Source organism: Oncorhynchus keta, chromosome 18, assembly GCF_023373465.1.
Source record: "Oncorhynchus keta strain PuntledgeMale-10-30-2019 chromosome 18, Oket_V2, whole genome shotgun sequence".
NCBI lineage: Eukaryota > Metazoa > Chordata > Actinopteri > Salmoniformes > Salmonidae > Oncorhynchus > Oncorhynchus keta.
In genome coordinates this window covers 31341703-31367803 of record NC_068438.1, presented here as the reverse complement: position 1 = coordinate 31367803, position 26101 = coordinate 31341703, and the positions used below count along the sequence as shown (strand labels likewise).

At 45.4% G+C, this 26101-nt stretch overlaps 1 protein-coding gene across 3 annotated transcripts in view; it reads right to left on the bottom strand.

Annotated features, from left to right (window-relative positions):
- The window catches only part of LOC118396887 (ephrin type-A receptor 4-like), an 86688-nt gene extending 66462 nt beyond the window's left edge, over nt 1–20226 (bottom strand). For 2 of the 3 annotated variants that reach the window (XM_052467901.1, XM_052467902.1), the window contains exons 1-3: nt 20032–20221; nt 18589–18656; nt 15368–16031 (exon numbers count right to left, since the gene is read on the bottom strand). In XM_052467901.1, coding sequence (XP_052323861.1) covers nt 15368–16031; nt 18589–18656; nt 20032–20128 — 829 coding nt within the window. In that variant the 5' untranslated portion in view covers nt 20129–20221. Of the gene's footprint in view, nt 1–15367; nt 16032–18588; nt 18657–20031 lie in introns of all 3 variants that reach the window. The other variant, XM_052467903.1, reaches the window with a different exon arrangement.
- Nucleotides 20227–26101: the final 5875 nt, after the last annotated feature.

The following is a 26101-nucleotide window of genomic DNA, read 5'->3' as shown; positions in this document are numbered from 1 at the left end:
ACCATGGAAGCTAAAAATACTGTCAGCTGCTGTTGTCATGGGAACACCCCCATCATTAACCACTGGTTTGCCCCCTGGCTGGTTGAACCTGGTGGTGAGGCAGGTAAAGGAAGGCTCAGGAGGATGGGTAACCTGATATGTAAGTTAATGGCATGCGGTTAGGGCAGGTTACAGTGTTACACTACACCTTTGATGTGCAGATAGACACGTCTACAGAGCGATGACAGTGACACCCCAAACATTAACAAAAGGCAGATTGACTTCAAATGTACGGCCGGCTTTGAAGTTTCAAAATGGGCATTACCAGAACTGAACATGTTGAGTTTCTCTCCATCTCCACCTGTCTTGTTGCTCTTTCTCACTAAACTGCCATATTCTCACGCTCTCCATCTATTCTCTCTGTCTCTCCCGCTATTCCCTCTGTCTATTAATCTATTATCTCTTTCTCTCCATCTATTCTCTCTGTCTCTGCGTCTATTCTCTCTGTCTCTCCCTCTATTCTCTCTGTCTCTCCATCAATTCTCTCTGTCTCTGTCTCCATTCTCTCTGTCACAACATTCTTTCTCTTCCTTTATCCCTCACCCCTTAGGGCAGGCTGATCTGAGAATGGTGAACCAATGGCAGTAATATTGACTTCCTAACAGGGGTCTTGACTTAACCAGGAAATGCTTGTTTAAAGACCAATTGCCCTCTCTACCCATAACCAACTGCTTCACCTTTTAAATCTCAGGCCTTTTATCACAGCAGTACTACACCCCCCCCTCTCACTCTCTCCCTGTCTTCCTCTCTCCCATTTCTCCCTGGCGAGAGGCATCAAGGGATATTTCTCCTGCAGTATTTGACAGTGTTGTGGATCAAGCAGGATTCAAGTTTATAATCGGGGCGATGTGCCCTCTACAACAGAGAGATGTCACTGCTCCTTCGGCTACATCTCACACACACAAACACACACAAACGCGTCACATACATACCGCTATCCCCACTCTCTGAGTTCTGCCTCTGACAGTCTTGCCAGTGTGTGTGTGTGTGTGTGCGCGCAATTGTGTGTGTGTGTGTGTGTATGTGTCCATATATCATTGTGTTTACAGAGGTGGAAAGGCTGGTATGCCCATGGCACGGAGACTGTGATTAGACTCAAGATGGTGCCGACAGCGAACGTTTCCTTACTTTGCGTTCTTAGGAAACTATGCAGTATTTTGTTATTTATGTATTATTTCTGACATTGTTACCCCAGGAAATCTTAAGTCTTATTACATACAGCAGGGAAGAACTATTGGATATAAGAGCAATGTCAACTTCCCAACATTACGACCAGGAATATGACTTTCCCGAAGCGGATCCTCTGTTCGGACCATCACCCAGGACAATGGATCGGATCCCAGTAGGCGACCCAAAACAACGGTGCCACAGAAGGGCCAGATGGAGCAGCCTCCTGGTCAGGCTCAGTAGATGGGCACATCAATTACTGCTCCTGAGTAACTACTCGCCAATGTCCAGTCTCTTGACAACAAGATAGATGAAATTCGAGCAAGGGTTGCCTTCCAGAGAGATATCCGAGATTGTAACATCACTTGGGATATGTCGTCAGAGTCAGTACAGCCATAAGGTTTCTTCACGCATCACGCCGATAGAAACAAACATCTCTCTGGTAAAAAGAAGGGCGGGGGTGTATCCCTTATGATTAACGACTCATGGTGTAATCATAACAACATACAGGAACTCAAGTCCTTTTGTTCACCTGCCCTAGAATTCCTTACAATCAAATGCCGACCACATTATCTACCAAGAGAATTCTCTTTGATTATAATCACAGATGTGTATATCCCCTCCAAGCAGACACCGTGACGGCTCTGAAAGAACTTTAAACTGGAAACCATATATCTTGAGGCTGCATTTATTGTAGCTTGGGATTTTAATAAAGCTAATCTGAAAACGAGGCTCCCTAAATTTTATCAGTATATCAAATGCATGACTCGGGCTGGCAGCATTCTGGATCGCTGCTACTCTAACTTCCGAGACGCATACAAAGCCCTCCCCCACCCTCCTTTCGGCAAATCTGACCACGACTCCATTTTGTTGCTGACACTTAAACAGGAAACGCCCCTGCTCAAGTCTGTTCCAACGTTGGTCCAACCAATCGGATTCCATGCTTCAAGATTGCTTCGATCACGTGGACTGGGAAATGTTCCAGATAGCCTCAGACAACAACATTGATGTATGCGCCAGCTCATTACCAAGTGCATCGGTGATGTTGTACCCCCAGTGACTATTAAAGCCTTCGCCAACCAGAAACTGTGGATTGATGGCAAAAACTGAAAGCGTGAAACACTGCTTTTAATCATTGCAAGGCGACAGGAAACATGACCGAATACAAACAGTGTAGCTATTCCCTCCGCAAGGCAATCAAAAAAACTAAGCATCAGCATAGAGACAAAGTAGAGTCGCAATTCAACGGCTCAGACACGAGGCATATGTGGCAGGGTCCACAGTCAATCACGGATTACAAAAAGAAAACCAGCTCCATTGCGGACACCGACGTCTTGCTCCCAGACAAATTGAGCAACTTCTTTGCTCGCTTTGAGGACAATACAGTGCCACAAACACGGCCCGCTATTGAAACCTGTGGGCTCTCCTTCACAGTGGCCAACGTGAGTAAAACATTTAAACAGGTTAACCCTCGCAAGGCTGCCGGCCCAGGCGGCATCCCGAGCCGCGTCCTTAAAGCATGCACAGACCAGCTGACTGGTATGTTTACGGACATATTCAATCAATCCCTATCCCAGTCTGCTGTTCCCACATGCTTCAAGAGGGCCACCATGGTTCCAGTTCCCAAGAAAGCTAAGGTAACTGAGCTAAATGACTATTGCCCCGTAGCACTCACTTCTGCCATCATGAAGTAGTTTGAGAGAATAGTCAAGGATAATATCACCTCCACCCTACCTGATACCCTAGACCCACTCCAATTTGCTTACCGCCCCAATAGGTCCACAGACGACGCAATTGCAATCACACTGCACACTGCCCTAACCCGTCTGTACAAGAGGAATACCTATGTAAGAATACTGTTCATCGACTACAGCTCAGCATTTAACACTATAGTACCCTCCACACTTGTTATTAAGTTCGAAACCTTGGGTCTCAACCCTGCCCTGTACGGTTAGGTCCTGGACTTTCTGACGGGCCACACCTTGGTGGTGGGGGTAGGAAACAACATCTCCACCCCACTGATCCTCAACACTGGGGCAGCACAAGGGTGTGTTCTCAGCCCTCTCCTGTACTCCCTGTTCATCAACCAAAGTTTGCAGACGACACTACAGTGGTAAGATTGATTACCAACAACGACGAGACGGCCTACAGGGAGGAGGTGAGGGCCCTTGGAGTGCGGTGTCAGGAAAATAACCTCACACTCAACGTCAACCAAACAAATTAGATGATCGTGGACTTCAAGAAACAGCAGAGGTAGCACCCCCCATCGACATCGATGGGACAGTAGTGGAGAAAGTGGAAAGTTTACATCACGGACAAACTGAAGTGGTCCACCCACACAGACAGCATGGTTGGTCCACCCACACAGACAGCATGGTTGGTCCACCCACACAGACAGCATGGTTGGTCCACCCACACAGACAGCATGGTTGGTCCACCCACACAGACAGCATGGTTGGTCCACCCACACAGACAGCATGGTTGGTCCACCCACACAGACAGCATGGTTGGTCCACCCACACAGACAGCATGGTGAAGAAGGTGCAACAGCGCCTCTTCAACCTCAGGAGGCTGAAGAAATTTGTCTTGTCACTAAAAACACTCACAAACTTTTACAGATGCACAATCGAGAGCATCCTGCCGTGCTGCATCACCGCCTGGTAAGGCAAGAGAATAAAGTATACTATCTAGACTGTATATGTGTGTACGGGGCCTCACTCTGGTTTTGTAACTTTTCTGTTTATATTAATTTTTCTTGCTCCACCCACAACCGTAGGCTCTCCAGGGGGTGCGGCCTACACAATACATCACCGGGGGCAAACTACCTGCCCTCCAGGACACCTACAACACCCAATGTCACAGGAAGGCCAAAAAGATCATCAAGGACCACAACCACCCGAGCCACGGCCTGTTGACCCTCCTTCCATCCAGAAGGTGAGGTCAGTACAGGTGCATCAAAGCTGGAACCGAGAGACTGAAAAACAGCTTCTATCTCAAAGCAATCAGACTGTTAAACAGCCATCAATAACATTGAGTGGCTGCTGCCAACATACTGACTAAAATCTCTAGCCACTTTAATAATTAAAAATTGGATGTAATAAATGTATCACTAGTCACCTTAAACAATATAATGTTTACATACCCTACATTACTCATCTCATATGTATATACTGTATTCTATACCATCTACAGCATCTTGCCTATGCCGCACAGCCATCGCTCATCCATATATTAATATGTACATATTCCTATTCATCCCTTTACATTTGTGTGTATAAGGTCGTTGTTGTGAAATTGTTTGATTTCTTGTTAGATATTACTGCGCGGTCAGAACTAGAAGCACAAAAATTTCACTGCACTCACATTAACATCTGCTAACCATGTGTATGTGACCAATAACATTTGATTTGATTTGATTAGAAGAGGCCTTTTCTTATTAAAATGGGCATTGAGTCGAAACTCTGGCCCATCAGTAGATCAAGGCTTTTTTTCTGGGCGCTCTTTTTGCCATAAACCGTAAGTGATTTCCACAGCAAGGCCTTTCATTCCCAGAGGAGCTCTGCTCTCAGAAACAAGACGAAGAGGGAAGAAAATAGCACCTCCTCCGCCTGGCAGGATAGAGGGAGTTTAAGATTGGAGGGAGAGAGAGAGATGTTATGAGAGAGGGAGGGAATGAGAGAAAGATGGAATAAGAAAAGGATGGAATGAGAGAGGGAGGGAGAGAGAGATGAAATGAGAGAGGGAGGGAATGAGAGAGTGAGGGAATGGTAGAGGGAGAGAATGAGAGAGGGATGAAATGAGAGAGGGGGGAATGAGAGAGAGATGAAATGAGAGAGGGGGGAATGAGAGAGAGATGTAACACTTGTCAAGATGTTTGCAATCAGCCTCCATTGTGAGAAACCGGGGGAGAGTTGGCAGACAGTTGGCAGACAAAGCATCTATGTGTGGTTATGTTGGTGTTGTATTCAGCTGTGCTGCTCACGCTACAGGATTTAAAAGTTAAGAGAGAAGCCACGGTTGAGTGGGTGATCTGACCTCAATAGATATTGCAAACGTACACACCGAAGCATGTACACATTTCACAGAAATGGATCACTAACACACATGCACACACACACCTCAACATCAGTTGTAGAATGCCCTTGATATGAGGGATGTTGGGTAGATGATGAAGTGGAGGAAAAGGATGACTGCCAAACTGGAACTAAATCTCTCCCACTTAACTCCCTCTCTTTGTCTCATTCTCCTTCTCACTACACCCTTCTTTCCCTCTCTCCTTCTCATTCCCCCTCTCTCCTTATTGCAAAAGTACTCTTCCCTCAGTCAAATCAATGAAAGTGGCTACCTTTTCTTTTCAGAGACTCACTCCCTCTCTATCACTGTCTTTCTCTCTCTTGTGCTTTCAAATTATCTGCCTGTGTCCTTTGTTGATTGGAGCCCATGGCTCTCTCTCGCCATCCGTCCGTCTGCCCCCCCCCCCTCTCCTCCTCAGAGCCTTCTGTCTGTCCATCAACCCAGCTTTTCCAGTAGAGAATAAGAGAGAGAAAGAAAAAGAAAGTGGGTGGTGAGAGAGCAAGAGTAAGAGTGTGTCCAAAAACTAGCAGGAGACATAGAGAGGGAGAGAGGGAAAGAGGGAGAGAGGGAGAGAGGGAGAGAGGGAGAGAGGGAGAGAGGGAGAGAGGGAAAGACAGAGGGAGGGGAGCCGGAAGGGCTGGGGAGTGGGTAGAGAGCGGCCTGGGGTATTGATTCTGGGGCTTTTCACATGTTAATTTGCTTAGTGACTGCTTTAATCGTTCCCTCTTCCCATCGCAGCCTTCAAAGAGAGGATGCTTTTCAAAAAGATGAGGGAGGAGATAGGGGAGGAGCGAGAAAGAGCTGGCTCCGAAACCAGATTTTCCATAACGTCCCCTGAAAGTTCACGATCATTAGCTGAATATTTGCTGAACAATTCGGGAAGTTTTAACAATGTGGTTACATGTGGGTTATGCGGGTGGCGTTCGGTGAGCTCAAGCATTGCGTTTATTGTGTTTGTATTGTCAGAGTGTTGCCCGCCTGCTTGGGTCACACTCAACAAGCAGTCTTTTCCTGGCCTGAATGGGGTGTAAGGAGAGATGGCGATGAGTGTTAGAAACGGCAGGGGAAAGTGTCGGGCCAGGACCGCGGGCTGAGCAGGAAGAGACTTTCAGCACCTCCAGTAATGATCGCTGAATTACAGTTCATCTGGTGGAGGGAGAGTGAAAAGGAGCGAGGAAGGAAGTGAGGAGAGGACATAAGTGAAGCTAAAAAAGCAAGAAATATGAGGACGCTTTAAGGAACAGCTATTATTTTAGTGTTTGCTGGAAAAATAAGAAGCGTCCTCCCTCATGACACGTTTTGTCCTCATTGTCACATGTTTTTATTTTTTCCTACCTGGTGGTAATAGATTTCTCGTCTCTCCACTTAACAACACTAAATTAGCTTCTCTGGAGAGGCAGAAAACGTGATGTGCACATTCAATTCTATTCTACCCTTGTGTGTGTGTGTTTGCGTGCTTGTGTATCAGAATAGAGACAGGCAATACAGGCAATAATGTTCACTGTGGTGCTCAACCTCACGACAGTGATGATAATTTTATTATTCATCCCACTTGCTGCTGCTGTCACCAGAGACAGCCTAACTAGCACAAACAACACAGAGGAGGGAGGGAGGGAGGGAGGGAGGGAGGGAGGGAGGGAGGGAGGGGGAGGGAGGGAGGAGGGAGGGAGGGAGGGAGGGAGGGAGGGGAGGGAGGGCACAGAGAGAAATACATAGAGAGGGAGAACAGGAGGTGGAAGAGAGAAGGAGAACAGGGGGTGGAAGAGAGAGGGAGACTACAAATGCAATACCTAATTTGTGTATGTGTATTGAGAGTCATGAGGGACTAGAGGGATAAATATAATTACGTGGTTAATTTAGATGATGCTCCCTAGTGCATATTTAACAACGTCAACAGAGAGCCAGAGAGACAGAGCGACAGAGAGAAAGAGAGAGAGAGAGACAGACAGACAGACAGACAGACAGACAGACAGACAGACAGACAGACAGACAGACAGACAGACAGACAGACAGACAGACAGACAGACAGACAGACAGACAGACAGAGAGACAGAGAGACAGAGAGAGAGACCGAGACAGAGACAGAATGAGAGAGAGAGAGAGTGAAAGTCAAATGTCTACTGTTTGCTGATGATCTGGTGCTTCTGTCACCAACCAAGGAGGGCCTACAGCAGCACCTAGATATTCTACACAGATTCTGCCAGACCTGAGCCCTGACAGTAAATCTCAGTAAGACCAATATAATGGTGTTCCAAAAAGGTCCAGTCGCCAGGACCACAAATACAAATTCCATCTTGACACCGTTTCCCTAGAGCACACAAAAAACGATACATACCTTGGCCTAAACATCAGCGCCACAGGTAACTTCCACAAAGCTGTGAACGATCTGAGAGACAGGGCAAGAAGGGCATTCAATGCCATCAAAAGGAAAATAAAATTCAACATACCAATTAGGATTTGGCTAAAAATACTTGAATCAGTCATAGAGCCCATTGCCCTTTATTGTTGTGAGGTCTGGGGTCTGCTCACCAACCAAGACTTCACAAAATGGGACAAATACCAAATTGAGACTCTGCACGCAGAATTCTGCAAAAATATCCTCTGTGTACAACATAGAACACCAAATAATGCATGCAGAGCAGAATTAGGCCGATACCCACTAATTATCCAAATCCAGAAAAGAGCCATTAAATTCTACAACCACCTAAAAGGAAGCGATTCCCAAACCTCCCATAACAAAGCCATCACCTACAGAGTTGAACCTGGACAAGAGTCCCTTAAGCAAGCTGGTCCTTGTTATTTCTTTCCAATGTGTCAAGTAATTATCTTTTTGTTTTCTCATGATTTGGTTGGGTCTAATTGTGCTGCTGTCCTGGGGCTCTGTGGGGTTTGATTGTGTTTGTGAACAGAGCCCCAGGACAGCAGCACAATTAGACCCAACCAAATCATGAGAAAACAAAAAGATAAATACTTGACACATTGGAAAGCATTAACAAAAAAACAGAGCAAACTAGAATGCTATTTGGCGCAGAACAGAGAGTTCACAGTGGCAGAATACCTGACCACTGTGACTGACCCAAACTTAAGGAAAGCTTTGACTATGTACAGACTCAGTGAGCATAGCCTTGCTATTGAGAAAGGCAGCTGTGCTTATTGTGTTTATTTATTATCACTTGTGTACCCTTAACCAGTTTTACATCGAGAGAGACTTACATCTCATACAACTACATTAATACTGGAAAGCTGTGTCATATGTAATACCTCATAATCCAACAATATGAACCATTTTCAGTTGAGAAGGTCTATGGTCAGGATCAACAGGTTAAGGTTAGGGGAATCGAGGGAAAACACGACTATCACACTCTTTGGCTACAATCATTCTTCTCTCTGACACTAATCTGGTCGTACACACACAAACACACTCATTCTTGCTTCAACAAAAGGTGAGTAGGTTGGCTTTGATGAGCAGCGGTGGTCCTGTCCTTGATGTGGTGTTTGTATAGATGGTGAAGAGGTTTAGCAGCTCAACCATCAAATACCAGTGTGCTCCCCACTACCCTCCCTCCCCGATGAGAGGTGTCAAAACAGTCTGCCACCTTTATGGTTCAGCCAACCTGTAAACTCCAACTATCTCCACAGTGGATGCTCCTCAGAGGGGGAAGAGGAGGACCAACATCCTCAGTGAATTTCATAAAACTTAAAATAGTGAAACATTGAAAAAGTTATCCTTTTAAATAAAACTACACAAAATATATTCACATCACCAAATAATTGATTAGGACGCCGAAATGGCGCCGAAGAGGATGGCTGATGTTTTACATTCTGTAATCAATTGTGCAATTATTATTATTTTTTATTTATTTTTATGTTCGTAACTTATTTTTTTAACGTATTTTGTATATAATGTTGCTGCTACCACCTCTTATGACCCTAAATAACTTCTGGACATCAGAACTGGGATTACTCACTACGGACTGCAAGAAGCGCTTTCCTTTAACGAGTCTGACGAGAAAGAGATACTGCTCTCCCGGGAACAGGTCCAGATCCATGTCATTTGCGTGAAGAAAAGACAGAGGAAAAAAGGATGCAGATCAGGCTGCCTGCACCGTAGGTGAATCATGAGGGACTAGAGGGAGTAAACTCCTGTTGCATCAATTCTACTTGCTAACATGCAATCATTGGAAAATAAAATGGATGACCTACAAATATGATTATCCTACTAATGGGACATTAAGAACTGTAATATCCTATGTTTCACTGAATCGTGGCTGAACGACGACGCGGACAATATAGAGCTGGAGGTATTTTCAATGCACCGGCAGAACAGAGAAGCTACGTCTGGTAAAACGAGGGGTGGGGGTGTGTGCCTTTTTGTCAATAACAGCTGGTGCGTGATGTCTAATATTAAAGAAGTCTCGAGGTATTGCTCACCTGAGGTAAAGTATCTTATGATAAGTTGTAGACCACACTATCTACCAAGAGAGTTTTCATCTATATTATTCATAGCTGTCTATTTACCACCACAGACTGATGCTGCCACTACAACCACCTCTATATGGCCATAAGCAAACAAGAAAATGCTCAACCAGAAGCAGCGCGCCTAGTAGCTGGGGACTTTAATGGAAGCAAATTTAAATCAGTTTTACCACATTTTTACCAGCGTGCACATGTGCAACCAGAGGGAAAAAACCTCTACATCACCTTTACTCCACACACAGAGACGCATGCAAAGCTCTCCCCCATCCTCCATTTGGCAAATCCAACCATAATTATATCCTCCTGATTCCTGCTTACAAGCAAAAACTAAAGCAGGATGTACCAGTGACTCGCTCAATACAGAAGTGGTCAGATGACGCGGATGCTATGCTACAGGACTGTTTTGCAATGAACAGACTGGAATATGTTCCGGGATTCATCCAATGGCATTGAGGAGTATACCACCTCAGTCATCGGCTTCATCAATAAGTGCATCGATGATGTCGTCCCAAAGTGACCGTACGTACATATCCCAACCAGAAGCCATGGATGACAGGCAACATCCGCATCGAGCTAAAGGCTAGAGCTGCCGCTTTCAAGGAGCGGGACACTAATCCGGACGCCTATAAGAAATCCCGTTATGCCCTCAGACAAACCATCCAACAAGAAAAGCGTCAATACACAATTAAGATTGAATCCTACTACTGACGCTCGTCGGATGTGGCAGGGCTTGAAAACTATTATGGACCACAAAGAGAAACCTAGACGCGAGCTCCCCAGTGACGCGAGACAACCAGACGAGTGAAATGCCTTTTATGCTCGCTTCGAGGCAAGAAACACTGAAGTATGCACTAGAGCATCAGCTGTTCTGGATGACTGTGTGATCAAGCTCTCAGTAGCCGATGTGAGCAAGACCTTTAAACAGGTCAACATTCACAAAGCCACTGGGCCAGACGGATTACCAGGACTTGAACTCAAAGCATGCGCGGTCCAGCTGGCAAGTGTCTTCACAGACTTTTTCAACCTCTCCCTGACTGAGTCTGTAATACCTACACGTTTCAAGAATACCACCATAGTCCCTGTGCCCAAGGAAGCGAAGGTGACCTGCCTAAATGATTACCGCACCGTAGCACTCACTTCAGTAGCCATAAAGTGCTTTGAAAGGCTGGTCATGGCTGACATCAACAGCATCCTCCCGGATGCCTTAGACCCACTCCAATTCGCATACCGCCCCAACAGATCCACAGATGATGCAATATCAATCACACTCCACACTGCCCTTTCCCACATGGACAAAAGGAACACACGCGAGAATGCTGTTCATTGACTACAGCTCAGTATTCAACACCATAGTGCCCACTACTAATGCGTTAGTTCTAGTAGCTATGTTGACTATGACATTACGTTAGCTAATATGGTGACAACGATGTAGGCTGTGTGTAGCAGTTATGATATGAAGGTATGAGTTGGAAGGGTTTTTTCGCCAGGTCACAGATGGCTGTTGTGTTGTGCACCGAAGTCCACAAGCGAAGGGATAAGGTGAGAGGAGGAGAGCGCGTAGATGGCAGAAGGATACAACATTTATTTTTTTTCAATGAGTATCTTCCATCTTAAACGGCACCGACCACTACTACTACCCTTTCTCACCCATCCTGCTCCTCGCTCCACACAACTCTCACACTTCCCAAGTCGCCTGCCTCCAACACATACACACAGAAACGCACACACATGAACACAATACACATACAAACCTGTACACACAAACTAGAGGTCGACCGATTAATCGGAATGGCCGATCAAGTTTTCATAACAATCGGAAATCTGTATTTTTGGGCGCTGATTTGCCGATTTAAAAAATAAATGTGTACCTTTATTTAACTAGGCAAGTCAGTTAAGAACACATTCTTATTTTCAATGACCGCCTAGGAACAGTGGGTTAACTGCCTCGTTCAGGGGCAGAACGACAGATTTTCACCTTGTCAGCTCGGGGGATCCATTCTTGCAACCTTACAGTTAACTCGTCCAACGCAATAACGACCTGCCTCTCTCTCGTTGCACTCCACAAGGAGACTGACTACCTGTTACGCGAATGCAGTAAGCCAAGGTAAGGTGCTAGCTAGCATTAAACTTATCTTATAAAAAACAATCAATCATAATCACTAGTTAACTACACATGGTTACATATTACTAGATATTATCTAGCGTGTCCTGCGTTGCATATAATCTGACTGAGCATGCAAGTATCTAAGTATCTGACTGAGCGGTGGTAGGCAGAAGCAGGTGCGTAAACATTCCTTCAAACAGCACTTTTGTGTGTTTTGCCAGCAGCTCTTCGTTGTGCGTCAGGCATTGTGCTGTTTATGACGAAGCCTATCAACTTCTTACCTGGGAATATTGAAGACTCATGTTAAAAGGAACCACCAGCTTTCATATGTTCTCATGTTCTGAGCAAGGAACTGAAACGTTAGCTTTCTTACATGGCACATATTGCACTTTTACTTTCTTCTCCAACACTTTGTTTTTGCATTATTTAAACCAAATTGAACATGTTTCATTATTTACTTGAGGCTAAATTGATTTTATTGATGTATTATATTAAGTTAAAATAAGTGTTCATTCAGTATTGTTGTAATTGTCATTATTACAAATAAATTGGGGAAAAAATTGGCAGATTAATCGGTATCGGCTTTTTTGGTCCTCCAATAATCGGTATCGGTATCAGCGTTGAAAAATCATCTGTCGAACCTCTAACACAAACACACAGTCACACACAGTCACACACATTAACCCACATGAACGCAATACACAGACTAACTCACACACACATCGATACACACACTCACACATACAAACACATGACCCCCCCCAACAATGGAGTCACCCTCAACAGACGACTAGCGGGAGAGAGCGCTACCCTGCTACCCAAGCTCATAGAAACAAGGGAATGAGAGAGAAAAGAAAGGTACCCAAAAGCAAACCCCCGGTCATCCTCGGGGGGCCCTGCCTGGCCTCTTTACCCCTTGGCCCCTGTGCTCTGTGTACATCCTGGCGGCCCCCAAGCACCCAGCTGTCAGGATACTGACATCTTAATCAATCCTGGCCCACGACCTTGTCACACATACCAGCAAGATGGATGAACAACTTAGTGACCTTTGACCCTCAGCCAGCGTTCACAATCCCCTGACCCCCCCTAACCCGCACAACCCCCAACCTCACTGCTCCAACAATGATGGAGGAGTCCCATTCACTCACCACTGCTGGGAACCAGAGGCCAAGGTACCCCCATAACCTTTGCACACACACACACCCTCTTTCTGACAGAGGACTTGAGGCCCAACCCCCCATCTCAGCCCCTCTTTAGTGTCTTGGACCACATGATTATATTGAAGTTGAGCCCCCCACTATTCTGCCTCGTCATGCTGTGGAATATTAACCAGCTCATCAGTGCACTTGAAGGCTGACAGTGAGCTCCACCTTTTAACCCATCAAACACTGAGGTGAACCCTGGACTGATGCTCTGGTAGCCATGGAGACACAGGCAGAACGTGAGTGTGTGTCTGAACTAACTCTGATGTGATAGTTGCCCATGAGATTGGTATGAGAGGGAACTAAATATTGCTGACTCAAACCAGTAATGATACATAATCATTCAAAGAGATTAACTGAATTGAACAAGTGTATTTAACTACCCTCAATCTGCTCTCCTTCATCCCTCCATCTCTGCCTGCTCCTTCTTTGAAGACAACCCAGGGGAGTGAGAAACTGGCCCCAGCCCTCCACACAGCCACAGCCACCAACAGGGGAGACGGGCTCCATTCCAAAGAACATTCTTGCCACGAAATGCTACCCCCTCACCCGCAACCTTTCCCACACACACACCATCTGTGACCATTTGTACCTCAGTGCGTCCTCCTCGTCCCCCCTCAGAAGGAGCCAGCCCTAGTACCCTAAATCACCAGGCCTGTTTGTCAGGCAATTAGTCCTCTGAGATAGAGCTTAAAGGCTCCCCCGTAAATGAAGGTAGGTAGAGTGGCCCGTCCCCCATTGTAGCCACGCACCCAGAGAGAAACACACAGCAGGCCTATATATCCTTGGTAATTGTATCGACAGATTCTCCGCTGGCTTTTGAGTACAATTTTGTTTTCTTGCATTGCCATGTTTTTATTCATATGCTGATGGTTAATATAAGACATCCACTACGTATAGCCACTCAAACATTAAACAGAACCAAGAGGGATCATTGAGATGGAAGAGTAAAACAAACACTTGTAGCATTTTTCCCCCCTCACCCTCAATGCCGTGTGTGTGTGTGTGTGTGTGTGTGTGTGTGTGTGTGTGTGTGTGTGTGTGTGTGTGTGTGTGTGTGTGTGTGTGTGTGTGTGTGTGTGTGTGTGTGTGTGTGTGTGTGTGTGTGTGTGTGTGTGTGTGTGTGTGTATGTGTGTGTGTTTCTTTCCACCTCTCATCCACCAGTATAATGTGAATGAGCACTGTGAGAATCATCTGACTGGGATTGGGGCTGGTGGTGTTTCTTTCTGGGTTGGGGAGGGAGAGAGGCACCTCTCTGGGATTTGGGCTGGTGTCACTGGGAATCAGCATTTGGGCTGGTGTTGGGGTGGCGAATGAGGACTGGGAATGAGCACTGGGAATCATCTGGCTGGGATTTGGGCTGAGAATCAATCATCTGACTGGGATTGGGGCTGGTGGTGGGGTGGGGTGGGGAGGAGAGAGAGAATTGGAAACATCTGGTTGGGATTGGAGCTGGGTTGGGGAGGAGAGAGGCACTGGGAATCATCTAGCTGGGATTTGGGCTGGTGTCGGGGTGGGGAGGAGATAGAGAGAGGGACTGGGAATCATCTGGCTGGGATTGGGGCTGGTGTTGGGGTGGGGAGGAGATAGAGGGAGAATCATCTAGCTGGGATTTGGGCTGGTGTCGGGGTGGGGAGGAGATAGAGAGAGGGACTGGGAATCATCTGGCTGGGATTTGGGCTGGTGTTGGGGTGGCGAGGAGAGAGAGGGAATGGGAGAGACTGGGAATCATCTGGCTGGGATTGGGTCTGGTGTTGGGGCTAGGAGGAGAGAGACAGACTGGCAGCTACTGGTATCTATTAAGACTGATCTCTTCTGAGCAATTTAGCCACCAGAGACACACGGCAGACAGGCAGGCCTGTTCCCCTGGTCGAACTAACACATCCCAATAGAAGGCCTGTTCTCCTGGCCTAACTAAAACATCCCAATGGCCTGGATAATTACGGAATTTACAATCATCACTGCTTCTATTACCCAGCCTGATACCATGTAGGATAGACGCAGGGAGGTGTGGAGGAGAGAGAGACAACAAGCAACAGAGAGAGAGGTTGGTGAATAGAGGAGAGGGGGCAAAAGGGAGAGACAAAGGGAGCGGGATACATGGAGGGAGTGAGGCAAAGAGACCTACAGAGAGAGAGGAGGGAGATATGATAAAGAAGCAGGCTTCTGTATGGAGATAGAGATGGAAGGTGAATGAAGAGAGAAAGATAGAGACAAGTATAAATAACCTTGCAGAACAGCTGCTGCCAGCGACTAAAGGAATATATATCTGAGGCAGACAGAAGATTTCTCTCCTTAACTTACCCTGGCATTTAGCGTTCCTCTCCTCGAATCCCGGGTTACACAGGCAGTTCCCGATAGGCACCAGCCACTCTCCGTCCGCCCCGCAGTACATTTTGGGAACGTCACGCTCCTCAGAATTATGCACGCAGGATCCTCGGACTTCCACCAGTGAGGAGGTGTCGGCCCCGGTGATGGTGTCAGGGAACTGGGCCAGGTTCCTCACGGCCATGGGACACTTCTTATAGAACACCCTGACAGACACCAGGGCGATGCAGGCTCCCACGTCCTGGAAGGCCAGGTAGAAACCCTTCCGGGTCAAGGCTCCGACGTCCCTGACCTCCGTGTTCAGCTTCATGATGCGATCTCCGATGTCCACCTGGGTGAAGCTCTCGTCGGCCGCCACTGTGTCGATCTTTCCAAACTGGTTCTCTCTGATGTAGCGCTCCTTGTCGTTGTTGGACTCGTAGTAGTAGAGGTTGAAGGTCTCCTTGCAGGTTCCCATGACACCAGGGAGGCTGTTACAGTCGCGCAGGGTGAACTTGATCTCGATGTAGACACGCTGGGCGCCACCTCGGAGGATCCAGTCCGTTCTAAGCCAGTTGTTCTGGTTGGGTTCCATGACATTACACACCTGGTACGTCCTGATGGGAATGTTCTTCTCATCCATGATGCTCACCTCCTCCCACTGAGGAGACAAACACAGAGACAATGTTAGGAAAACATCTGACAAACATTATATCAACATTAGAAAATTCTGGAAAATGGTAGGCCACATAAAAACAGTGACTTGCATTGAGAAAGAGTATTGAGAAGGACCATAGCAAAATGGTGACTCAATATCTGTGTCCCAGTAGGCCAATTATTTAATGGCCAAGCTTGTCAATTTGAAGAATAATAAATGCATGACAAGGCCTAATATAAATAGTAAGGCCTTTTATAATGAAACTACTACTGGTACAGGCAGAAATAAGCACAAATAGGCCTACTGTGCCTTATTCAATCCCGACTAGTAAGTTTTATCTCTACATAAAAGGAAACCAACCAAATCCTTGGGGAACATACACCATTCATTATTACTATAATGTCAAATTTAATGTCTCAATGTAAATCCCCATAACTCCATGATAAATGTAAAGGTCACGAAATGGAGAGAAATACAGAAAGAGAGCAAAGAGAAAGGAAAGGGGGTATTGAAACAATCTTATGTATGAGCTAATGGATAGGCCCTAAGTCTGTAATGGCTTATAGTGATTAGAATAGAAACTCAAGTGATTTCAACAGAAACCCAATAGAAAAAGTGTGTCTGTGTTCTTTCTGTAGGTATACAAATTATTTTGGAGAGGGAGAGGGTTTTGACAGCACACATGTGGATTGGGTGTATGGATTCGGTTATTGATGACTGGCTGGCTTATTATAATAGGAGCAATGTTTGTTTTACTTATGATAAAGAGCCTAGGGTATATGGCGTTTTGAAAGGCATTGTGGGCATTATGGCATGCTCACAGAGATTCAATGCAGAAGTTTTTATCTCAATATCCAATAATTTCTGGGTAACAATTAAGGACCTTACTGTGATTGTTTTCAATTATAATGGTCAAAAAAGAAACAAAATAGCTTCTCAGCGAAGAGTAAAGAATTTTGCTAGTACTGTCTGGGAGTGGTCTGAGTGGGGAGGGGAAAACTGAGAACTAGCTTTTTATTGGCAGAGAGGTTTGGAAATCTCTTTCATATTGGTCTATTAGCTAATATACCACCTGGTGATGTCAACAGACAGGCCAAAACTCCATCCCACCAAAACAGGCTGTAATTTCAGGCAGTCTTTTCAAACAGTTCTTGCACTAAAAAGGCATCATCATAATTTTCACAATTTCACATTATTATCTGACCTTATTGTGTGGAAATATACATAAAAACCGGTAAATCACGTTTTTCACTTCGCTGGGCCTTTACATGTTTCATAATGAGGTTAAAAAAATGGTTTTCTAATGTATTGCATTTAAAAACAAAAGCAGATGAACCAGCCTTCTGCTTGTATCTGGTTAGGACTATATAGTATGCAGAGAAAGGAGCCCAAACAGAGCTATTACTACGGGGAAGGGTGTATCCTGCGCTTTATTTGATTCAACGTATATTCATAAATAATCTCGTTCAAAGCACTATTCCTTTGAGTAGGGGAGATAACTCTAAACATGGGTGAGACTCCGTAACCCCCGCTGCTCAATTCCACTGCTCTCTTCTCTCTGCTTGGCCCTTTATCGTGGAAATCAACCGCTGTGGCAGATAAGGCCGCACCTTTCCCCGATAGCGGAGGAGAGAGAGAATGTGGGCAATTGGTTGTAATGAGAGGGTGAATGTAGGCCAGTCCGCGCTGCCAGCACTCTGTCAATCACTCCGCCACGGAGGAAACGGCTGAAGGAGGAACAGAGAGCAACTAACAGCAGCACACACGAACCAAGTTCATTGAACAACAACTCAACCCCATGGTGAATAAAACAAGAGTTGGAGAGGCGGAGCTGCAACAAAAGATCAACGTTTCTTTTATGGGTCTATAGCATACGATAAACTGTACCATTAAAATATAATGGATATGCCAGAAGATGTCTGAAAAGACAGAAGAACGTCATTGCTCTTGGATAGCATATGTTGCTCTACTTTGGGACACCTTGCTGGTTTAGTCTATAAATACGACTAAAACTATAAGATGGTCCCATGCAATTAATCAGACGCCAGCGCTGCTTGCTGCTGCTTCTGCTCGCGGAACAACAGGGGAGTGTGCCAGACAGGACCCAGCCGCGCGCACCCCGGGCCCCTTCACGGCCATTCCCGAAACAGTCGCACTCTGTACATGATCAGCGCAACTATATATATCCCAATTAGACCACGTGATCACGCATTTAGTCCGATCACATTCCCTATCGCTTTATGGCCCAATCCAATCATACAGCGAGGACTGAAAACCGCTGCCCTTTCCCTTCATTCATCCATTCCAGAGGGCCCTTTCTGTGCTGCCAAGTTCCTCTCCCCCGCGCCTCAATGGGGGAAAAGGATATAAAGTTTCTCCACAAAGACCGATTCAATCCGCGGTCTATTCAGGAAACCCGACGCCTGCTACAGTATCGGACTAGAATCTGACCATTACTGCAAGTAGAGAGAGAGGAGGGTGGGGGCCGGTAGGCTATAGAGGACATCATCTCTCCATTTTGAATCAACGGGGGACTCGCGTCCTAACGAGGGGCACTTACCCCTCCTTCTGTTGGGTTGGCGACCCAGCCCAACTCCCCCGCTACGGATCTGGAGTCCAGTAACGTCACTGAAAAACATAGAAAGAAAAGTGAGCAGTTATAGGCTGTTCATAACACGGATGATGTGTAATCTGGTCTACTAAATGACTTAAATGTAAATGTACAGTGCTAATATACCGTTTGGAAAAGCCACGGTGCTGTTATGTTACCATAGTTGGATAGTTATGCAGTTTGATCGAGGAAAACAATTCTGCGCAATCTGCTCGCAATCTGCTCAACGAAAAACCAGTCAGAAATAGGCTAATGATCGATGTGTAAGGACCTATCTATAGGCCCATGTCCACGCATATAACTCCATAAAATATGTAATATGTTTGGATTACTCAAATGCGTAATGTTGATATTTTTTCAGGGGGATTTGTGATTAAAAACATAAAGGGACCCCATTTTACGGGGATTTGATATTTGTATAAAGAACCATGGGTATTGTCATTGTAACCCAGTGAGTGAAACTGGATGTTTGGTTAAGAAATAGGCCTAGGTATTGGAGACTCCGTTTGTCTGTTCTAACTCCTGAGGTTCGATGATGATCAATCGAAGGCAATTAGAGGAGCACGGACTTCTAAATTAATTTGCTTCAGTTAGAAATCAAAAAGAATCCGTGATGAGATTTATCAAGCCTCTTATATTTCTTACTGCAATCTTCTCAGTGCGCAGTGACGAAAATCTCAATTGTAAACGCTTAAAAGTTCACTGAATTTAATTTTAGAAAGTGGATTTAATTTAATATGTTAACATTTATCTGAAATTACTTGGCTTAGGTCATTCTTTGAGTACTGTTTTGAAGTTAATGCATTTGACATAGAAAATGCACAAGAGCCACTTGATAATTGAGTGGGGATTATTGTACAGAACTGCGACTGCAATACATGGTTATGAACTAAAATAACATGGCTCATTTTTGAAGGGGGGGGGGTTGCACCACCGTCCTGCACAAAACCAGACACAGGCGCCCTCCAAAGCAATAATGATTGCTGCATAAAATCGAGTCTTTGTGACCTATATGGCTCAAAATAAATGTGTTGAAGAAGGTGACTTTTGCTTAATTAACAGAAACTCTGAAGTAAGACTTCCCAGCACTCGACTCGGACCCTGCTAGAGCCCCATATAGACTTCATACGGGTACCAGGACCAAGTAGCCTACGACACAAAACGTTCGATGGGTTTCACGCATATGGAAATCCAATGTCAGAGAATAATGACACATGTTGTTGAGCAAAATAATTGTGTTGCCCCCTTATTTGAGTGCTGCAGGTTCTTGCACGAGTCCAGAATAGCTACAGGACAACGGGCTCGTGGTCCGTCTCACACACGAAGTGGACGGAGTATAAACTAATGGAGAAGAAGTCCAAGACGGGGCTCCGCTGTTATTCCCAGTCTTACCTTCATTTGGAGGGTAAATCCGTGCCGAAGAAACTGACGTAGAAATCCCAAGCAGCACAAAGGTCGCCGTAAACAAAATCCCAGCCATGAGTGCCATTTGTCGTTCGCCTTTTTTCGTTCGTTCCGCTCCTCGCAGGTCTTGCTCACTCTCTCTCTCCCTGTGGAATATGCGTTTGAAGCAGGGATAGAGCGATGCTCCGAAAACAGCCGGGAGGCGGGTCTGAGCGCTCTGACGCGGCAGTCATTCCAAATAGGAAACGCAGTGGACGGGAAAACGGCCAAATAATCATTAACTGTCCCCCTACCCCTCAGCCATGAGTGGACACTGGGCCAAATGGGACTGTGTAAAGGGCCAGTTGTTACTGTAATATTTAGTGAATTTCTTTCATGCGGACACCACTCCTTTTCTTGTTAAAGACAACCAATACACTTCCAAGATAATGTCGTTACATTGTTATTAATAATAAAGATGAAATTCCCAAGTACAGTTTCAACATTGGTATCCCTAATTAAGTCTAGGCTATAGCACGTGTCTCAAAAGTGCTTTGCTCAAATAATCCTAAAAATCTTAATTATTTCTTCGGACTAGTCGTTGTCATGTGTAGGCAGATATTTGTCATTTTTCTCATAACGTGAGTTAAACCTCCTACTCGTCATTGGGCTGCGTTGTGATCCCCATATGAAAGTTGTCTCCAGTGATGTGCAGCGCTGTCCAAGATGAAACACTTTAGACCACGGTCGCCACCTAGCGGATACAATCACAGATAGTCTGTATATATTGGATTATGGAACGAGTAAGAGCATGACACAATTACATAACACGAAATTCCAATTTGGGAAATTGATCATAACAATTGTGTGATGAATGATGGCCACGAATCCCGTGTTATTGATTATAGTCGTTATTCAAATAGCATTTTATCAAGGTTGAATTGGAATTAAGGTGTGTTGGGCTGATACATATGGGGATCCATCCCTGAGTTGTGATAACAAACACTTAACGCCTAAAGGTCTAGAAATAAATCGACAAGAGTAACCTAATGTTTTCCTTTGGGTTTTTCTTCAAACAATGAAGGCATTATTCCGTTTTGAAAAACCCTGTGTTCTCCCTTTTGGTTCAGCCTGTCTGTCTATTTCCATGTTTTCTTCACCCTCCCTTCCTCCCTCACGTCCTCCTACGCAAGCTGTATCTTTCTCCATGCTCCTGCGGGATGAGCCAAGTTTTGCAGCCTCCAGGCAGGCTTCAGTGAGCCGCAGAGGGCCATCTTCGTGGCATAGGTGGGAAGTTCTCGCAACACCTCACACAGTCACTAATACATACATAAAGGCCAGCAGGTTACCCAAAGTTCTTCCCGATCATGACTCATTAGTTTAAAAATATATATTTCACCTTTATTTAACCAGATAGGCCAGTTGAGAACAAGTTCTCATTTACAACTGCGACCTGGCCAAGATAAAGCAAAGCAGTGCGACAATAAACAACAGCACAGAGTTACACATTTGATAAACAAAAGTACAGTCAATAACACAATAGAACAATATATATACAATGTGTGCAAATGGAGTAAGGAGGTAATGCAATAAATAGGCCATAGTAGCGGAGTAATTACAATTTAGCAAATTAACTCTGGAGTGAATAGATAGATTTAAAGTGAGACTTCAGAGGTTTTTTAAAATTATTTCAGCCAGTAGTTTTAAAGTAGTACTCAGGAGCCAAAATGGTCTTCCAGAAAATGTTGCTAAATTGTGTACTATGTCATCCATTTCGTATGATATGTTAGATCCTGCAATAAACAATTGCTTAATTAAGATCACACTTGGATGTGTAAACTGTAGGTTACACCTGCCTATGTGCATTTTGCCTGGGAACCAGGAAGTGGCCAGATGACACAGATGCTACAGTACAGGACTGTTTTGCTAGCACAGACTGGAATATGTGCCGGGATTCATCCAATGGCTTTGAGGTATAGACCACCTCAGTCATCGGCTTCACCAATAAGTGCATCAATGACGTCGTCCCCACAGTGACTGTACGTACATATCCCAACCAGAAGCCATGGATTACAGGCAACATCCGCATCGAACTAAAGGCTAGAGATGCCGCTTTCAAGGAGCGGGAGACTAATCCGGACGCTAATAAAAAATCCCACTATGACATTTTCAACCTCTCCCTGGCCGGGTCTGTAATACCAACATGTTTCAAGCAGACCACCATAGTCCCTGTGCCCAAGGAAGCAAAGGTGACCTGCCTAAATGATTACCGCCCCGTCACACTCAGGTCGGTAGCCATGAAGTGCTTTGAGGCTGGTCATTGGCTCACATCAACAGCATCTTCCCGGATACCTTAGACCCACTCCAATTCACATACCACACCAACAGATCCACAGGTGACCCAGATCCACACTACCCTTTCCCACATGGACAAAAGGAAGACCTATGTGAGAATGCTGTTCATTGACTACAGCTCAACGTTCAACACCATAGTGCCCACAAAGCTCATTACTAAGCTAAGGACACTGGGACCCGCTCTCTCCACTGGCTTCCAGTTGAAGCTCGCATCCGCTACAAGACCATGGTGCTTGCCTACGGAGCTGTGAGGGGAACGGCACCTCAGTACCTCCAGGCTCTGATCAGGCCCTACACCCAAACAAGGGCACTGCGTTCATCCACCTCTGGCCTGCTCGCCTTCCTACCACTGAGGAAGTACAGTTCCCGCTCAGCCCAGTCAAAACTGTTCGCTGCTCTGGCCCCCCAATGGTGGAACAAACTCCCTCACGACGCCAGGACAGCGGAGTCAATCACCACCTTCCGGAGACACCTGAAACCCCACCTCTTTAAGGAATACCTAGGATAGGATAAGTAATCCTTCTCACACCCCCCTTTTAAGATTTAGATGCACTATTGTAAAGTGACTGTTCCACTGGATGTCATAAGGTGAATGCACCAATTTGTAAGTCGCTCTGGATAAGAGCGTCTGCTAAATGACTTAAATGTAATGTAATATAAACACCTCCCTCTTTAACTGGATCCTGGACTTCCTGATGGGCAGCCCCCAAGTGGTAAGAGCACCCTATCCTTAACACTGGGGCACCTCAGGGGTGTGTACTTAGTCCCCTCCTGTATTCCCTGTTCACCCACGACTGCAACACCACCAAACACGACTCCAAAACCATCATTAAGTTTGCTGACAACACAACAGCAGTAGGCCTGATTACCGACAATGATGAGACAGCCTATAGGGAGGAGGTCAGTGTGGTGCCAGGACGACAACCTCTCCCTCAATGTGAGCAAGACAAAGGAGCTGATCGTGGACTACAGGAAAAGGCAGGCCGAACAGGTCACCATTAACATCAACGGGGCTGTAGTGGAGCGGGTCGAGAGTTTCAAGTTCCTTGGTGTCCACATCACCAACAAAGCACGACAAAACCTTTTCCCCCTCAGTAGACTGACAAGATTTGGCATGGGTATATTGAGATCCTCAAAAGGTTCTACAGCTGCACCAGCGAGAGCATCCTGACCGGTTGCATCACCGCCTGGTATGGCAACTGTTCGGCATCTGACCGTAAGGCGCTACAGAGGGAAGTGCGAACGGCCCAGTGCTTCACTGGGGCCAAGCTTCCTGCCATCCAGGACCTATATAACAGGCGGTGTCAGAGGAAAGCCCATAGAATTGTCAGAGACTCCAGTCACCCAAGTTATAGACTGTTTTCTCTCCTACCTCACGGCAAGAGGTACTGTAGCACGAAGTCTGGGACCAAAAGGCTTCTCAACAGCTTCTACCCCCAAGCCATTAGACTGCTGAACAATTCATCAAAATTGCCACTGGACAATTTACATTAACCCTGGCCTGGCACCTTAGACTATGATTGAAGTATAGGGCTATATACAGTACATCATCACTTTCCTATCCTCATGAGGCTATTAGCCTATATCATCATTCATTAAACTTTTGGGGAAATATTTAAGAACAAAGAACAGGCAGGCCTACCCTGTTCATCAATCCCACTAGTTGTTAGTTGAATTACTAATTTAATGAACAACTGAGCATGAGGACAAGTACATTAGAGTGTCTAGTTTGAGAAACAGACACCTCACAAGTCCTCAACTGGCAGCTACATTACATTTTTACTCACAAAACACCAGTCTCAATGTCAACTGTGAAGAGGCGACTCCGGGATGCTGGCCTTCTAGGCAGAGATTCAAAGAAAAAGCCATATCTCAGACTGACCAATAAAAGTAAAAGATTAACGGGCAAAAGAACACAGACACTGGACATTGGAACTTGCCCTAGAAGGCCAGCATACCTGAGTCTCCTCTTCATTGTTGATGTTGAAGCTGGTGTTTTATGGGTACCATTTAATGAAGCTACCAGTTGAGGACTTGTGAGGCATCTGTTTCTCAAACTAGACACTCTAATGTACTTGTCTTCTTGCTCAGATGTGCACCAGGGCCTCCCACTCCTCTTTCTATTCTGGTTCGAGCTAGTTTGTGCTGTTTTGTGAAGGGAGTAGTACACAGCGTTGTACGAGATCTTCAGTTTTTTGGCTATTTCTCGGATGGAATAGCCTTCCTTTCTCTGAACAAGAATACACTGACAACTTTCAGAAGAAAGGTCTTTGTTTCTGGCCATTTTGAGCCTGTAATCAAACCCACAAATGCTGATGCTCCAGATACTCAACTAGTCTAAAGAAGGCCAGTTTTATAGCTTCTTTTGTCAGGGTTTACCAGAATTGGACCCAGAAGCAGACCAGTACAAGGAGAGTAGGAAGAAGGTGAGTATTTATTTTCAAGTGAATGTGAATGGGGTAAATGATCCGGGTGAGTAACTGAAGACAGAACAAACGAAGGTAAGTTTAAGGAAAGCAATACGTATAAAACAACAAAACAAATTCTATCCAACTTGAGGCTGATACTGTTGCACAACATACTGTTCATGGCTAACGATCCGGCAGGGAATGGATGTCAGGTCAGAGCTTTTGAAGGGGAGATGTGATGATCAGGACAGGTGTGCAGATTACTGATGGGATACAAGTGCGGGTGAACATCGATCTCCCAACAAGCTAATTCGCCCGGCAACCAGACAGGGTGCGTTCCAGGACACCGGAAACTCCAGGACAGAAACACAGGCAAACACAGACTCAGGAAGCGGGATTGTGCTAACATAAATGCAAAATGGTTTTCTAATGATAAATTAGCCTTTTAAAATGATAAACTTGGATTAGCTAACTCAACGTGCCATTGGAACACAGGAGTGATGGTTGCTGATAATGGGTCTCTGTACGCCAATGTAGATATTCCATAAAAAATCTGCCGTTTCCAGCTACAATAGTCGTTTACAACATTACAATGTATTTCTGATCAATTTGATGTTATTTTAATGGACAAAAAATGTGCTTTTCTTTCAAAAACATTTCTAAGTGACCCCAAACTTTTGAACAGTAGTGTATATTATTTTATTCAACTAGGCAAGTCAGTTAAGAACTAAATCTTCTTATACAATGACTGTCTACTCCGGTCAAACCCCCCTTAACCAGACAATGCTGGGCCAATTGTGCTCCACCAAAAGGGACTCCCGATCACGTCCAGTTGTGATACTGGGATTGAACTGTGGTCTGTAGTGACACCTTTAACACTGAGATGCAGTACCTTAGACCGCTGTACCACTCGGGAGAGTGTTACTTTTTATACAGTTGTCTGACTTGTTTTGATTAAATTATCTCAGCTTTTGGAACTATAGGCTGATACCACCCTCAGATTTACATAAAGTTTAGAATGGCACTTACGGATGGCTCATAAGTTTTTTCATTGCGGGTGATCTCATTCTGTATAGAGCAGTCTTTGTCCCCTGTGTTTAGATAGGACCAGTAGCTTTGATTTCCCTCATGGATGCCTGTCTCGTGAGAGGGACTCGTCTTTTCTCCATTACCAGCAGTAAGGGCTGCTATTGAGGGCTGCTCTCGGACTAATCAAGGAAATTACATTCTATCAGGGGGAAGGAAGATGACTGTTGGATAGGGATGGAGCGGAACGGTGGAGGGGTGAATATTGGCCTTATGTTGGGGGCGTCGGG